Source organism: Glycine max, chromosome 18 (genome assembly GCF_000004515.6).
Source record: "Glycine max cultivar Williams 82 chromosome 18, Glycine_max_v4.0, whole genome shotgun sequence".
Taxonomy (NCBI): domain Eukaryota; kingdom Viridiplantae; phylum Streptophyta; class Magnoliopsida; order Fabales; family Fabaceae; genus Glycine; species Glycine max.
Window position 1 is genome coordinate 1720334 of NC_038254.2, and position 18042 is coordinate 1738375.

Here is an 18042-nt window from a genome sequence, read left to right on the forward strand (position 1 = left end):
TTTTAATTAACGCGGACTACTTTTTCATATAAAAAAAAGATCATTAGAGGATTAATTTAAAGCGTTTTAGTTTTTAATTACCAAAGAGAATAATTATTATTAGGCGCTTTGTCCCACAATCAATCACCTAAACAAGAAAAAGAAAAAGAAAAAAAAAGTCAAATTGGACTAATGCAAAAGTGGCACAATCTTTGTCTTGAACTCTTTAATTAGCAACAAATTATACTCTTCTGCACAAATCACAAGAATACCTTACATGAAAAGAATGTTAATTTGACGGTTTACATTAAATTATATGCAGTTTTCTGCAGGTAATTAATTTTCAAGAATTTAAGGTGGTTGGTAATTTTCAATAGCTAGCTTGACTAGCAAAGGAAAGAATAAAGTTAAAATGCTTCTTGTTTTGGCCTTTTTGGATTGTTATACTTTTTGCTAAACGGAAATGGTTATATGAATGGTAAAGGAGATAAATTGTTACATAGTCTAAAATTGTTATAGTCTTAATCAATCTTCAAACAATATATAATATAATTTTATTAACTATTTTTTATAAATTAAAATTTTCAATTATATGTCACATAAAAAGGAATTATGACCATAAATATATAATAGTCTTAAATCATGTAATAATTTGTCAGCAAAATAAGAGATTAAATAAAGTTAGAAGGAACACAATCAGTGGATTAATTAAAACCCGTCATATAAACTAAATTAAATATCAAATCTCAAAGTACGCATAAAAAATCTCAATAGATTTTTGTTAATAATTAACTAGTATTCTTAAAATATTGATTAAAAAATTAAAAGAAAAAATATATTTATTATATAAATCAGAAAAATATAAAAAAATTATAAATAATACAATTTTTTTCCTCCTAATAACAATATTTTTATTTGATGTCCTTAGAATATTGGGCTAACATTTAACATATAATTATACTTGGGAAAAATTTACTAGAAATAGTAATAATAGATTCTCTAACACTTTCTCCTAACATAGTCTATGATTAATTTAAATTTATTGAAAACTATGAAGTTATGAGAGAATTATTATTTTTGTAATTTTTAAGAAATTTCAACTAGAGAAAATATGTTTAAAAGAGCCTGCTGTTAAACTTTCTCAAAATTTATTTTCAACCTCTAACCGCAGACTTCTGAAATAAGCATTCATGCACTTTATTAACTAGCGGGTGCAACAACTCCTATGGGTTTGGAACCAAGTTAAGTTTCCCTTTGGGGTCTGACCTCAACTAAATTAACCTAATCTGCCTAACCTCAAAGGACTTTATCTTTCCCCCACCTCTAATCCACCCTATAAAAGCACCCTCTCCCACTCTTACTTGCATTGCAACCTTAACCTTCAGCATTCACACTAAGGTGTTCCTTGCTCGCCAAAAGATCATGGAGCCTGCCAAAACCATTCACAACAATGTCAAATACTCCCCCATCTTCTTAGCCATCTTTGTTCTGATCTTAGCTTCAGCATTGTCTTCAGCAAATGCCAAAATTCACGAGCACGAGTTTGTTGTACATTCTCTCACTCTCTTTCTCTTAATTTCTCTGGACTTATTTTATTCTTGTTTTTTTTAACTCTTTTCCGTTAGATAATAATTACCTAGCTGTTGATTGTAATGGAATAGGTTGAAGCAACTCCAGTGAAGAGGCTGTGCAAAACCCACAACAGCATCACCGTGAATGGACAATACCCGGGCCCAACGTTGGAAATCAACAATGGAGACACTTTGGTCGTCAAAGTCACTAACAAAGCTCGTTACAATGTGACCATTCATTGGTATAATATCAAGCTAGCATCTTAACTTCATTTTAGATTATGAAGACCCTTTGACTTAATTTTACACATCTGCTTACCACGATTTATAGACATATAGATATTAGTCTTACGAAAAACATTTTTCTCACTTTATAATTATACTACTCCCTTCACTCCTTTTTATATTAAAATGGAAAGAGTCTCTCTCTACCATGTGAAAAATAATATATAAATAAAAACATATATACTCTACCATGTGAAAAATAATATATAAATAAAAACATATATACACTTTTTACTTCTTGACATTCTAATTTTTTTTACCTTTCTTTCTTTCCCATGATATTTATCATTTATTCTCTCCTCTATTCTCATTTATCTATCTCCCAAGGTGTGTACATTCCATTAGAATGTGAAAATGAAAAACATTCACAAGCATAATGTAAAAAAAATAATATTATTTCTCATAACCCTATATATATATACACGCCACATAATACGTACGAACGTAAGTGATACTATCATGAAAGTTCTTGAATGGCTTTCTTTTCAGGGTGAATACATATATTAATGGATAGTGGTTTTTGTTGGTCATTGTTTCTTATTATTATGTCCTTAGGCACGGTGTTAGGCAAATGAGAACAGGGTGGGCAGATGGACCAGAATTTGTGACTCAGTGCCCGATTCGTCCAGGAGGAAGTTACACCTACCGTTTTACCGTTCAAGGACAAGAAGGCACACTTTGGTGGCACGCTCATAGCTCATGGTTAAGGGCCACCGTTTACGGTGCTTTAATCATTCGTCCTAGGGAAGGAGAACCCTACCCTTTCCCCAAGCCTAAGCACGAGACACCCATTCTTCTTGGTATTTTAATTTCCTTCTTAATTTACTCATGCATATGCATTATTTGTAATTATAGCATTCATGGTAACATGGAGGCAACTATCTAAAAAAGAATTGAGATTATTTAAAAACTAATAAGTGATTGTGATAGTTGTGATTAATTAATTAATACTATTGAAGCAAAGAGACAATATATATAGAAATTGTGGTTTTCTGTTGTTTAATTTTGCTTTTGGACAAAGATTAAACGGTTAAAGTGATGATGGTGATGATTTAGGGGAATGGTGGGACGCAAACCCTATTGATGTTGTGAGGCAGGCCACACGAACTGGGGGAGCCCCAAACGTGTCTGATGCATACACTATCAATGGTCAACCTGGTGATCTTTACAAGTGCTCCAGCAAAGGTTTGATTAATTGCTTCTTAATTTCGATTGCATTAATTGAACATGTCACATGTCTTGTTTAAATAAATTTACTTTGCAAAATATTTGACATAATTAAAACAGGATATGCAGTCATAAAAAAGAGAAAACGACATATGATATGAAATTATTAAAGATGTCAATTATTTATGAAACAAGTCAACAATAGGTTGCCTTTTGGTGCAGCGTCTATTTCATGGCCTTTCTACTTTTTGTTCTCTTTTGAAGACAAAAGTGTCTTCCCCACCAAATAAAAAGAAAAAAAAATGCAGAAGACTTTTAAGTAAATATATAGTTTATAAATTGCAAGTTTTAGCAAGAATTTTTAAAAAATATAATTTGATATTTTTTTTCATAAATTAGAAAGAAAAGGCTAACACTTTTTCTTAAAAATAATTATATTATAAAATTGTCTATTTAAAAAAAAAACCATTGAAATGACTTAAAGCGAAGAGATTTTATACGCGAAACCTGCTTTTAATGATTTTATGCAACCAACAAGGTTGCCTGCAAGTCAAATGGAAAAAAGGCATTTAAAAACATAAAGTTAATCAAACTTTTCATTTCTTTAATTTAGATGATGTATCATTTTAATTTCTTACATTTTCTTAAAATATTAATTTTATGCATTTTCAACATAACTTTTTTTATATATTCAACTAATGAGAAAATATGATAAATATAATTTTAAAATAATTATTGTAAAAATATTTTTTTACTATAAATATTAATTTGTAAAAAAATCTTTACACTATAAATTATTTACTATTCTTTTTTTTTTACTTCACATGGATTCCTTCTTAAAACTTTCATTTTTTTTACTCAAAATCTGTAAATAAATCCAATAAATTGTTTTACCCTTTTGGTTTCATGCAGACACCACCATTGTCCCAATACATGCCGGCGAGACCAACCTTCTTCGTGTCATCAATGCTGCACTCAATCAACCTCTCTTCTTCACCGTCGCAAACCACAAACTCACAGTGGTTGGTGCCGACGCCTCCTACCTCAAACCCTTCACCACCAAAGTCCTCATGCTGGGCCCCGGGCAAACCACCGACGTCTTAATCACCGGCGACCAGCCACCTTCCCGCTACTACATGGCGGCGCGTGCGTACCAATCCGCCCAAAACGCTGCCTTCGACAACACCACCACAACCGCCATACTCGAATACAAATCACCGAATCACCACAATAAGCATTCTCACCATCATGCCAAAGGAGTAAAGAACAAAACCAAACCTATAATGCCTCCACTCCCTGCTTACAACGACACAAACGCAGTCACTGCCTTCAGCAAAAGCTTCAGAAGCCCTAGAAAAGTTGAAGTACCCACTGAAATTGACCAGAGCCTCTTCTTCACTGTGGGTTTAGGTATCAAGAAGTGCCCCAAAAACTTCGGACCAAAGAGGTGTCAGGTATTGGACTATTCACCTAATTCTATTATCATGCATCAATTTAATTTGCATGTACGTATCTTATCTTAAGATTTCAATAAATGTCTCATATAGGAAAAATTACTTATTTATGTTTATAATCCCCACAAATTTTACATTTTAATCCATACTCTTAAAAATTAAGTCTAATTTAATTTCTTATTCTTTAAAAATGACTGATATGTTCTGATACCAAAGAATTCAAATATTAAATATTTTTATTTTTTGTCTTTGTATTCTATTTTTTCATAAATTCTAATCTTGCTAATAATTTCAATTCATATTAAGATCGGTAAATAGAAAATCTAGAAAAAAAAACAAAAAAAGTATTTTTTTTTCATTGATTTTATTTTCAATTGATTTGTCATTAACAAACTGATTCCTCTTAAATCTCACAAAAGTACATGTCGATATAAATATGAGATTATAAATTCATGATATCTATTTTCGATTTTTACATATAATGTTTTTTTTATCTTTTTTAGTTCCTAATAAGCATTTTTAAATGTCTTATGTTCCTACTTTGCATATCAGGGACCCATTAATGGGACGAGGTTCACTGCGAGCATGAACAACGTGTCTTTCGTTCTCCCGAACAACGTGTCCATCTTGCAGGCTCACCACCTCGGAATCCCTGGAGTGTTCACCACTGATTTTCCGGGGAAGCCGCCGGTGAAGTTTGATTACACCGGCAATGTGAGCCGTTCGCTGTGGCAACCTGTTCCCGGGACAAAGGCACACAAGTTGAAGTTTGGGTCGAGGGTGCAGATTGTGTTGCAGGATACTAGCATTGTCACTCCTGAGAACCACCCTATCCATCTTCATGGGTACGATTTCTACATTGTTGCAGAGGGTTTCGGGAACTTCGACCCAAAGAAAGATACGGCGAAATTCAACCTTGTTGATCCACCTTTGAGAAACACAGTGGCTGTGCCTGTAAATGGATGGGCAGTTATTCGATTTGTGGCTGATAACCCAGGTAAATAAATAGGGTCTTGTTAATGGGCGTAACATTAGTTAGGAAACTAAATATAAAAAATATTTATTGTATATGATATAAGAGAATGTAAAAAAATTTATAAAAAACAACTTTTCATATTTTAATAAAAAAAATCTTTTAATTTCTTAATCATGTTCTAAGAACACAAATTAATATTTAACTAGTAAATATTCACTATTGAGTTTTAATTAGATAACACTCTAGAAATATTATTTATTTATATATGAATATATACTTTCTTTCCAGTTTTCATTTGTATAATGTCCTTTTTATAAAAAGAAAGAAAGAAGCAAACTCAATCATTTGATGGGTGTGTTAATTGTTAATTGTAGGTGCATGGCTTTTGCATTGTCACTTGGACGTTCACATTGGATGGGGTTTGGCTACGGTGTTGTTGGTGGAGAATGGAGTTGGGAAGTTGCAATCCATAGAGCCTCCTCCTGTGGATCTTCCTCTTTGTTAGGATATCATTTCAAAATATTCGTTGGCCCCCAACAATCGGAGTTTTGCAGTTTTTCTTAGTTTGGAAGCTGGTTGATGCTTCCCTGCATTAATTTTGGGAGGGTTTTTTGTTTTGCTTCATTGCTTTGTTTTAATTGTACGTTCTTTTTCTAGAGAGAGATAAATTGGGTTTGGAACCTAGGAGAGGTGGTGATGATGCGGTTTCAACGCAACTATACCATCTGAACAGTCATTGCCCAACTAGTTAAATTGATGTTATTTTCCCCCCATAGCTCAAGTTACAAACAGATTGCAAGTTTTGAATATCAATATATCAGCTGGCTTTTTTTTGGGTTGCAACTCTTGGTCTCTTGAATATAAATATGTTGACATGTATTAAGTTTCAAAGTCCCCTAACCATTTGCCATCATAAACTAATACAAAATTCTCACATTAATTCACAGTATAGTGTATACAGAGGGATGCTTATCATAGCATCAAGCATTAAAATCCCTCAACGAATGTTGTCAACATATGGATTATGGGATAAAAATATAACTACGCTTTTCTGATAGAGGGTGGCTTTTGGTTTTCATCAGGCTGAATGTGCAAGCTGATAGAGGAGTATTAAGATAGAGTAGACTATTGTAATTGAGAAGCAGAAAGCTACTGTCGCTGATCATGTGAGTGGGTGGCAAATGTACTAGTCCAGTAGTCCTCTTGAGTTTTAGCCCAATAATCTCATCAAATGAATCTCTGGGCCTGCTTCATTAATGCTAAAAGTTGCCTCTTCGGCCTATGCTTTTTTTTTCTTTGTTAATAAAGTGATGAAAATAAAGGATATATTCATAAACTTTATTTATGTTTACTTTGTATAAATTTCTTAACAAATACTTATTGAGAAAAAAAAATCAAACTTCTCTCATAACATAAAATTAACTTGTGCATTTCTAACTTTTTAGAAGTTTTCTTATTTAACTTCCCTAAAAAACATTACATTTGCTACAGTAACTTGGTGACAGATTTCATGTTAGCTCTCGCATGATTTCAATTGTATTACAACATTTGTACTCTCAGTTATCCTTAATAAAATGATATGATTTTCCTTGCCTAAAAAAAACTTGGTGGCAGATTTTGTTGCATAGATTAATTCATCTATGTGCCTTTAGGCATTTGCTAGTCATGATGGTCTATAAATGCAGTCTTTACATGTATATTTCTAGATTTTAACATTGTTGGGTTCTGTACTATCTTTTGGGGTCTTTATTTGGATTCACCTTGTGCTTAAACCTAAAGGCTATTGATCATTTTATTCTTTTTCTTTTTGAATTTTTTTCATTAAAGTTTTTTCTTTTTATAAGTTGATTTTAATTTTTAGAAGAAACTTAATTCATTTTCTCTCTTCTTTTTCCTCCTGATGAAAAATTATTCAAATTGACTTTTAAAAAGATTGTATCATATATATGTGACATTTTCTTTTTCATTATTTTTTATGTTCATGTCACATAAAATGCAAGTCTCATAAAATGTGGTTGTAGGACAAAAAGTGATACTATACTCCACATGGTATATATACCAAAATAAAAGTAATACACGGAATCATGTGAAGCCTACTCAAGTAGATGTGCAAAATCTTGTGAATTCAAATTAGTTGTCTTGTTTATTCATTACCTTTTCAATTTTTTTAATCATCATAATTAAGGCCTTTCGAATCCCTTTAAGTGATAAAAGAAACGTGCAATTATGCAACAAATAAATTTTCGTTATGTTACTATTTAGTCAAGGAGGAAAAAAAAGTGATAAGGGAAGAAACAAGGGATATTTCCTGTTATAACAAACTTAAAATGGCGACTATTTTGACGACATTGCAAATACTCATAGTACGATATAAATTTTGAATTTAATATACAATGAATAGGCATATTCATTTTCTACCCCAAAAAAGCATACTCATTTATGTACATTTAATTTTCTCTCCATAGAGGAATTAATGTACAACCATGCATAAGGGATGAGCAAAAGGGACAGATTATTGCAATCCAGAAGCATCCAAGGAAAGTTGGATAAACAAATCAATTAATATATATAAAAAAAAAACAAAAATGCTCCTAGTAAAAGATTAAAGGAAGAGTTGGCTATATATGGCAAACCTTTTCTAACTGTTTTACCCTCTTCTCATCACCGCATTGCATCACCAATACGGGAACTTTCCCATTACAAAACTCATTGGAAGCCAACATATCCCCCAAAATTCCCAACTGATCTGCATTGTCCATGAAATTTGACATTTCTTCTTCTACAAAATTCCCCATGCTATGTCGTTTTCCCACCATCACTAGGTCATAGTCCTTCTCCATTCCCCGAATCGCTTTCAACACTTGTATGCAATCTTCCACCACAGCCTCATGGTAAACAACGTTAACACTATCACTACTAATATCATTCTTGGCAATAAACTCATCTATTAGACTCTCGTCCAACGTGCTCTCTAAATTCTCATCTTCATTTTCTACAAGTCCATTAAACCTCGAATCTTCATTGGTAGGCAAAACAAACCGGAACAAGGTGACACGTGTGTTGGGGCGTTCCAACATTCGAATCCCCAACGCCAATGCTTCTCTATCATCTTTTCCACCAATGAAGAAGATACCAACATCAAAAGACAACTTGGAGCTACTCCCACTTAGCACCGAGTATCTATCCACTAGTATCCCCAAAGTACCCTTTGCATTAGCGAGAAAATTTGTGTTGAGGTTGCGAATGGTGCTGGCCAGGTGGCTTCCTAGGGTTTGATCATTTTGGTGAAAGGGTATAATGAGAAGATGCACTGAGTTATCTTCGGCTAGGTTACAAACTGCCTCATGCATGCTTCTGTACGGAGCCACGTTAACATACGAAAGAACCGTTACAGGACCACTTGAGTTGTTGGAGTAGTTCTCAAAGGCACGTAAAATGTGGTTGGTGTTGGGGTAGTTTACGGACAAAGATTTTCGCTTGTTTTTGTTCATGGGAAGAAGAATGGGTGTGCTTTTTCCAACGAGCTCAATGAGATGGACCACGTAGACGTACAAGGGGCTTTGTGTGGTAGGGTTGCATGCTTCTATTAGGGCAATCATGTTGTGCACGTGTTCGTCTGTGTGCACACATGATACGATGTTGAACGGTGTATTTTCGGTTATGTTTTGGATTGTTTTCACACACCCTTCTTGTATGGTTTGCGTCTTACACACCCTACGGTGCCTGTACAAGGATTTGATCAAGGGTATGCAAATTGATGTCATGACCACCACAGACATCACCGCTACACTGAATACTTCTGTATCAATAACCTGCAAAAAGGAACGTCATGACATAAATTAGATTTAATATTTCACTAACAATATGTATAGCACCCACATTAAAAAGCATGAGAGTATTGAAATTCAAATCGCTTCAAAGAAATTATCATATGACCCAGAACTATCATGTATTCTTGATTCCGATTGTCAATTTGTATTACATGGCATATAATCAATTTTATTATTTTTTTATATATGAAAATTTTGATTATATATATCTTGACCGAAATCGTAGACATGTAGTGATGTCAAATCATAAAATAATTCCATCAATTAAAAACTTACATGCATAATTAATATTTTTTAATTGAGAGACAGAAATTGAGAAATTATTAGACAATATGACATCATCACATGATTATGATCTTATTCAGTTTCTACATGATATATAATCATGTTTTTTTTTCTTAATTTACAAAAGAAAGAATAATATATATGACTTTATTATGTGTCATATAGATGTTAATAAGAATCGTGAAAATTTTAGACCACTTGATCATTTCTCGAGGAAAGAGCATGAAAAGGAGACAAGCGATTTGATTTCTACCTCTCATAAAATAGAAGAAAATATATAAGAGAATATGCATTACCCTGAGTTTATTCATTCTACCGTAAAAGATGAGTTCGACTATACCCTTGACATTCAATATGAGCCCAAGCACGACGCCATGTTTGGGCTTAATATTATAGGTGGGAGAAATGAGCGCACATGCAAGTACCTTCACCAAGCATCCCACAAACAAGATAGCCAGAACTACTAGAACCACCTCCCAATGCTCATGAATTAAGGTCAAGTCTGTCCTTGTGCCAATCAACAAGAAGAAGAAAGGCATAAAAAACTCATACACGATCAATTCACTTCTCTCTATGATTGTTGTGGCGAGGGGGGGTCCATTTGGCAGAACCAAACCATAGAGAAAAGGTCCCATGACGAAATATATGCCGAATGTGTCACTAATAGCTGCCATAACCAAAGGCCCCAGAAGTAACAAGACAACGTATGCTTCTTTAATTGGCTTCCCAGGTGGTGTTCTCTCCAAAACAATGTTCACTAGTGGTCGTATAATAAGAAGTAATAAAACAGCAAATCCAGTTGCACCTATCAAAAGCACGATTAGAAATCGCATGCTGAATTTTGAGTTGAACAGGAGTTCCATCGTAGTCCATTGCAATATTTCACTGATCATGGCTGAAGATAGAGCAATTTGGCCAAGTTCTGTGGCTACAAGGTTGAGTTCCATCAAGGTTTCGGATACAACAGCGAAACTGCTCAAGGTGAAGATGTTCGGGAAGTGGTAGATTGACATTTGGTTTTGATTAGCATTACCGTTGGGAGAATACAAAGAAAACAAGGTTACAGTGACCAAGAAAGAAGCCAAGAAGGGAAACACACCGAATCGCCAACAACGTTTCGCTGATTTTAATGTTGTCACCACGTCCATTTTCAAACAAGTGAGGAACACGCAATATGTAGTGCCTATTTTGGACAACGTATTTAGAAACAGGGATTGTCTTACCGGAAAGAGGGCTCCCAATATTTCTTCATGGCGCCCTAAGAATGTTGGCCCCAACAGAATGCCAGCCTGTAAAATTTAAACGAAATTAAGATTATTTATGGGTATGTTGGATAGAAAAAACAAGACCAATAAATATAAAAATGATTATATATGTGTATGTTTTCTTTTTTTGTGGGAAAAGGAACGATAAACTTCTAAAAAAACCTTAAGAAAACACGCTTGAAGAAGCGTCTGCCATAATGCCGTTAAACAAGATAGAATGATCAAACTTGGTCAGCTCGTATTGAACACTAGTAATTAAAATTACTAATAAATTAACCTATATATGAGAAATGTAGAATATATTAGGAGTGAATGCTTACGATGACGCAGCAGATGAATTTGGGTGTATTGATAGGCCTGAGGACATAATGAAGGGCTTTAGAGAGTAAACTGACTAAAATGATTTGGAACAATGTGACAGGAACCACAAAATCGAATGGATTATCACCCATCCACACGCCTAAAGAGCCTACAGTTCTATCATTCTTGAGACAAACTATCATTTGACCCGTTCTAGCGTCATTAAAGACCGTGGTAATGGAACTTTCACTCATTATATATATGTTTGTACCAAGCAATTAGTGTTGACAAGAAAAACAAAAACCTTTCTCTCTTGGGTTGTTGGTGTTTGCAACAAACGCAAACACGAGCACTACCTGAGGGAGAACAAAAGTAGATAGGAGAAAAGCATATATGTGCATTTTTATATGCTCTAATCAAATTGGCAGATAAAATAATTATATTTAACAAAATATGAGCTGCGAATGTGGTGTTAGTTATTACAACGGTTCAAAAATCAATTATAGCAATGATAACTTTAGTCAAATGTATTCCGAGTTGGAGTTTCGAGAAATTTTGGCTAGGAAAGAAAATTGATATGCTATCACTGAGCTAAGGCCAGTGTGTAACGAAAAACCAAGAAGAGTGAATTTCAATTTAGTCTCTTTAAGGTATAATTTTAACCAACCGTGTCACAAATATCGCACAACAAAAGTTTGTGTACAAATGATTTAATGAAGACAGGTGTAGTCAACGAGAATAACTGGTTACAACCAACAATGACATACGGAATAGTGGCAGGGATGATCGGAAAAAAAATACAGCAAATAGGCAATAGTAAATTTTAATTTGTGCGCCGTTTCACGATAATATTTTCTTGTAGAAAAGGATTCTCCTTGCAATAGAGGAGTACAAAAAGATTTGTACAAACTACTACTAGCATTTAATAATAAAAAATAATTTTGATAACAAAATATAAATTAAAATATGAAAATTCATGCATTTAAAATTTTAAGTGTTGAAATTTCCTTAAAAAATAGTTTGATTGATTGATATAATATTTCTTTATTTTGATATATATATATATATATATATATATATATAACGATAATTGATAGTAAAATTTTACTTTTACTTTTAAATACATATATAAAAATTAAGGAAATAGTATGTGATTAATTTTACTACTTTTCTATAATATAGTTGAAAATAAGAAATAAAATCAAGACACGTACTTGTTTGCTATTATTATTTAAATTAGAAAATGAAATAAATATTTTATTGAACCTAAAGTGTCTTTAATCATTTAGCATGGAGATCATTTGGAAAAGTTGTTATAATTTAACTAGATGTCCGTTTGAAAAAGTTTATGTGTATCTTAAAGTTATATTATTGTATAAAGTGTATGTTTCGAAGAACTTATTAAAATAATTTATAATATATATCTATGATAAAGACTAACAATAACTAAAAAAAACTTTGCATCACATTGTTAATCTTTTACATTAATTTAAAATATAATTCACATATTTTATTTTTTATTTATTATGAATTTTAATTATAATACATATTCAAAATTATTTATTTATTATAAATTTTAGTTAAATAAAATAAACATTTATTTTTCAAATTCTACAAGCTAATAAACTAGTATTACTAAATGCATAGAGTATGAGCAAATTCGTGTAGGTGGATTTTGTATATTATATATGTTTTTCGTTAAATAATTATTACTCGACTTTAGAAGGTTGAAAAAGGTCATAAAAATTTAGCTATTATGAATCTAAACTTTCTTTCTATTTTTCTTCCGATCCTTTTGTTTTTTCATCACATTAGTGATCGTATATGTTATTTTTTCTCGATTTTTTTCCTATCTCTTTATTCCTTCTACCTAATACACTAAAAATGATATATATACATTTTTCCACAAAGACTCCTGCCCTTTTCTATCAGCTAAAATTATTTATGTACAAATAAAAAAGGTACAAACACAACATTTATTTATGAACAGATAAACGTTTTTGTGAGACATTAACTGAACCTACTCTATCAAGCTTATTATTACTACTACTACTTATCTTCACTCCACCACACTGTGTCACTAAAACCGGAACCATCCCCATACAAAATTCTACTGAAGACAACATATCCCCCAATATTCCCAATGCATCAGCGTTCTCCATGAAAGTTGTCATTTCTTTTCCATTCAAAGATCCATCATTGTGGCGCCTTCCCACCATCACAAGATCATAGTTTCCTTCCAAACTATGCACTGCTTCCAACACCTCCACCCCATCGTCCACCGTAATCTCGTACCAACAAACGTTACCAATGCCATATTTCATGCTCTTGAACTCGTCAATTAACCCCTCGTCCAACATGGTATCTTCCTCTTCCTCTTCACGCTCTTCTCTTGTCAAAATAATTTTACAACCACACGGTTTCTTGTTCACGATAACAAACCTAAACAAGCTCACCCTCGTATCTGCACGCTCCGACATTCGAATTCCCAATGCCAGAGCTTCCCTATCGTGGGCCCCACCTATGAAGAATACACCCACGTTGAAATACATGTTGTTGTTGTTGGACGCGCCCAGCCGAGAGTGCCGGTCCACGAGTATCCCCAACGTGCATGGCGCATGCGCTTGAAACCTAGTATTCATCTTCCTGATGGAGGCTGCCACGTGTCCGACAAGGTCAATGTTGCCGTTTTCGTGAAAAGGGATGATAATGAAAGGCACCATATTGTCTTGGGCGAGGTTGAAAATGGCGTCGTGCATGCTCTTGTAAGGTGCCACGTTGATGTAGGGAAGAACCTTGACTGGCCCACTTGAGTTGTTGGAGTAGTTTTCGAAGGCTTGCATGATGTGGTTGGTGTTGGGGTAATTCACAGACAAGAATTTTCTGCGACCGTGTCTATGTTTTATGGGAAGGAGAATGGGTGCACTTTTCCCCACGAGCTCGATAAGGTGGACTGCGTAGACGCATATGGGGCTCTCTTGCACTGGGTTGCACTCTTCTAATAAGGCAGTGATGCCACGCACGTTTGCTTCATTATGTACACAACAAACAATGTGAAACTCTCTGTTTCTTGGAGTGCTTTGGATCGTTCTCAGTTCCCCTTCGAATAAGCTTTCTGCGTGTACTCGAGGGCGATGCTTGTACAATATGTTAACCAAGGGTGTTACAATCGCGGTTATAAGTACCACACAGAACACCAATTGACTGAATGTATCCTCATCCAACATCTACAAAACGTAATAATAACATAAATTAGATTTGATTTGATGTATTGTACATACAATGCATTTTCAATGTTTTTTTAAATGAATTAGTGCTTGAGTTTATATTTCAGTGTTATTTTAATCCCCAAAGTTATGGAAGAGTCAAATAAATTTTGATTTTTTTATGATTTAATTCGAGTCCTTCAAATTGGCGTCTTTTTTCTCGTTTTGGTTCCCAGTACTTAAGTCATAATAATAATAATAATAATAATAATAATAATAATAATAAAAGTTTAGGAAGAAAAATGAGAAAACTAATTAGTTTCGGGTTTTATTTAAGGTTTTTTTAGTTTCAGAAACTAAAATGACATATAGATACAAATTTAAAGATTAAATTCGTCATTTACTCATTTTTTATTAGACAAAATTTAGGTTTAAGCATGCATACCTTTTGTTTCTTGAATCTAGCCAAACTTATGAGTTGAGTTATACCCTTGATGTTCAACATGAGGCCAAGTAGCGTGCCATGTTTAGGTCTAATGTTGTACGCTAGAGAAACCAACACACAGGCCAGCAACTTGGCCAAGTCTCCCGCGAAGAAAACACCCTGAAGGGTCAAAAATAAGCGCCAATCCTCAAGTGCAGACAAATCCGTGTTGATGCCAATGTACACAAAGAAGAAGGGTAGCAAGAACTCAGTGGTAAGAACTTCACTCTTCTCCGCTAGCGTTGTCCCTAAGGGGGGGCCACTTGGTACGACCAAACCAAAAATCAAGGGTCCCATGAGAAACGTTACGCCCATCAAGTCTCCCACACCAGCCATCACTAGCACCCCAAGAAGTATCAACACAACATAAAGTTCCTTCACAGGTTTTCCAACTGGGGTTCTCATAGCAATCAATTTCATGGTTGGTCGAAGAACAAAGAAGTTGAAGAAGACGAGCAAGCACCAGTTTCCCAACAATGCGATTGATTTTTTCACATCAACATTAGATGTGAAGCTATGCATAACGATGAAAAGCCATAGTATGATGTCGTTGATCATGGAGGAAGAGAGAGCGATCTGGCCAAGTTCTGTGGCTGTGAGGTTCAGTTCAAGCATTGCATCAGACACGACGGGGAAGTTGCTCAACGACATTAAGCAGCTTACTGAGACACGCGCGATTGTTAAAGATGCAGAGGAAATTTGTTGGGGGTGATAATAGAGACATAAGAGTGCTAAGATAACCACAAATGAAGCGAGGAAGGGAATTACTCCAAGTCGCCACGTGCTTTTGGCTGCTCTTATGGTCATTAGTACGTCCATTTTCAATGCAACTAAGAATACGAAATATACGGCGCCGGTTAAGGATGCCATCACTAAATACTCCGTCTGTCTCGGTGGAAATAAAACCTGCCAATACGTCTTGTTCCGCCCCAAAAATGTGGGGCCCAAAATAATGCCACCCTGCACATTTTCACTAGACACAACTTTAACATTCAAACTAAACCTATAATTATAATTTACAAATCATACAAGAATGAATTTCTTCTGCTAGAATTAACAGTTTCAAACCTTAAATTATACTAATAGATGGTTAAGATTTCTACTTAAAATCATATATATCATTTGCTTTCGTTTTCAATGCTAAAATGATGTCAGTAATAAGCAACAGTAATAATCACATTCATGATAATAGTGATAAAATGATCACCACAGTAATATCAATCACAATAGTCAAAATAATAATAATAATGACCTTGATGTGAAAACTGCTAAAGTGAATTTTATATAAGGAAATCATTCTCATATAGAAATGATAAAATTACTTATTATGAGAATGAAAACAATAAATTCTTATTTGAATGGTTAGATTTAAAAAATACATCACTTCTTATTAAGTGGTCATGTGTGAACATTAAATTACCTTTAATCTTTATCATAATTACTCTTTTCATTCTTAAATTAAGATTTTTTTTCTAATTTCTAGATATATTAATTATTTTTTTCTTAAATATTCTTACTTAATTATTTTCTCATCAAATATTAATGAGATGAATAGAGAAATAAGAAAAGAATAATTTTTGAATGATAATATAATTAATTAATTAATAAATTTAATGTGATTAATTAAATTAATTATTTTTCTTAAGACACATAAATTAGTTGAAAGGTAATTGTAATAAGGGACAGACGGAGTGAAATAAATTGCTACTAATTTCATAAATAAAAAACCTTCAAACTATGAGCAATCGTGGTCATTGAAAACAACAAAGAAATGAAATCCTAACTTTTTATCATGAGATAAATTTTCTTGGCAAAATGATAGACAGACCAAAATGGTGTCTTCCATGTCTCTCCTCCTTCCACAAACAAACGTTACCCCATACCTCAGACACTCCTCGACAACTATTGGACTTGTGGAGTCCAACATTGGACTCTTTGAAGAATAATTCGGAACAGCCTCAACTACCTTCAATTTGGAACTATAAACCACGTTATCACACTGCCTTGTCGGAGAAGTGCACCTATCCAGCTTATGGCGCTTTCGGCTGTTTTCCAGCGGCGAGACTAACACATTAATAGTTATGTATTTCAAGGGCAAAAGGTCCAAACTCTAGCGTGTGGAAGGGCGTGAGGTGGATTCCATGGGAGAAGAAGTCTCGCATCATGTTGAGGAATAAATGGTGTATAAGGAGAAGGCTAAGCGTCATGTTTGAGGAGACTAATTTCTTGAAGACAATTTCAAGAAAATCATCTTTGAATATTTGATTTTTAAGACAGTTTTAAGAAAATCATCTTTAAACACTCAATTTTTAAGATGATTTTTATAAAATTGTCATCATACATCTTCTATTATTTACAAAATTATTACTGCCTAACATTTTAAGACAAATTTTTAAAATTATCTTAAAAAATACGTTGTAAAAATTATTTTTTAGTAGTATAATCATATTTGTCACTGTTTTCATTATCATTATTATCAATATTTTTATTGTTATCACTACCATCTTCACCTATCATTAACATCATCATTCCATCGTTGTCAACGTGAGAAGGTGGTAGCTTGATACCGACATGATGACAATGATGACGATTTGTGATAATTGTTGCAAAAAAAGTGAAAAGAAAATAAGGGGTTAAAGAGAGAGAGAAAATTGTAGCCTTTCAATATTTTTTTAAATTTATTAAAAGGGAAAAAAACTTTTATAGCTAGCTTACCAGGACGTTGCAGATGAATTTGGGTGTTCTTAGAGGCCTGAGAAGAAAGTAAAGCGTTCGAGAGACTAAGATGACGGTGAAGAGTTGGCACAACGTTACAGGAAGCACAAATTCAAATGGACGATCCCCAATGAAAATTCCTAAAGAGCCCACATTTCTATCGTCTTCGACACAAACTTGCCACTGCCCATGGGAATCCCAATAACTTGAGACAATTCCATTGCCTCGTGAAGTCGCCATATTATCTCTATATATATCCAACTAATCAAATTAGTATTTCTGTGTTTGTGTTTGCATGCATGATGACGCAACACAAACACGTACCCAGGGACATAAAATGCTGAGTGGAGCACGCAATGATATGAAAAAACAATGTCTTAATTTTTTGTTGTTGAGTTATGAAGAACAATGTCTGAATGAAACAAATGAAAAAAGAGGAGGGGAGGGGTCTTAGAAGCTTTAGATTAGGAATCGGAATATTCGTCAACGCCAAGATATAATAGCCTTGCATTGCATGTTGATATT

The 18042-nt window shown here is 33.7% G+C and overlaps 3 protein-coding genes across 3 annotated transcripts; 1 reads left to right on the forward strand and 2 right to left on the reverse strand.

The window, feature by feature from the left end:
• Nucleotides 1-1357: 1357 nt before the first annotated feature.
• On the forward strand, nucleotides 1358-6273 carry LOC547704 (diphenol oxidase laccase). The gene is given in 7 exon segments (NM_001249687.2): nucleotides 1358-1527; nucleotides 1641-1792; nucleotides 2391-2635; nucleotides 2892-3020; nucleotides 3915-4456; nucleotides 5009-5453; nucleotides 5807-6273. Coding segments are annotated over 7 exon segments (1770 nt in total). The 5' UTR covers nucleotides 1358-1401; the 3' UTR covers nucleotides 5938-6273.
• A 1777-nt stretch (nucleotides 6274-8050) lies between these two features.
• LOC100781310 (cation/H(+) antiporter 15) lies at nucleotides 8051-10695 on the reverse strand. The gene is made up of 2 exons (XM_041011946.1): nucleotides 9973-10695; nucleotides 8051-9244 (listed from the first exon to the last, which is right to left on the reverse strand). The coding sequence occupies exons 1-2, from the start codon at nucleotides 10693-10695 to the stop codon at nucleotides 8051-8053; spliced, it is 1917 nt and encodes a 638-aa protein (XP_040867880.1).
• A 2393-nt stretch (nucleotides 10696-13088) lies between these two features.
• LOC106794183 (cation/H(+) antiporter 15) lies at nucleotides 13089-17757 on the reverse strand. The gene is made up of 3 exons (XM_014770782.2): nucleotides 17518-17757; nucleotides 14764-15762; nucleotides 13089-14339 (listed from the first exon to the last, which is right to left on the reverse strand). The coding sequence occupies exons 1-3, from the start codon at nucleotides 17755-17757 to the stop codon at nucleotides 13089-13091; spliced, it is 2490 nt and encodes an 829-aa protein (XP_014626268.1).
• Between the last annotated feature and the right edge of the window lie 285 nt (nucleotides 17758-18042).

Bases quoted from the DNA above. Each gene is read 5' to 3' on its own strand.
- LOC100781310 (XM_041011946.1), bottom strand. From the start codon at position 10,695: ATGGACGTGGTGACAACATTAAAATCAGCGAAACGTTGTTGGCGATTC. The intron at 9,245-9,972 runs GTACTTGCATGT...TCCTTTTTGCAG, and splicing joins TTGTGGGATGCTTGGTGAAG to GTTATTGATACAGAAGTATT.
- LOC106794183 (XM_014770782.2), bottom strand. From the start codon at position 17,757: ATGGCGACTTCACGAGGCAATGGAATTGTCTCAAGTTATTGGGATTCC. The intron at 15,763-17,517 runs GTAAGCTAGCTA...GAAAATGTGCAG, and splicing joins AATTCATCTGCAACGTCCTG to GGTGGCATTATTTTGGGCCC. The intron at 14,340-14,763 runs GTATGCATGCTT...TACGTTTTGTAG, and splicing joins CTAGATTCAAGAAACAAAAG to ATGTTGGATGAGGATACATT.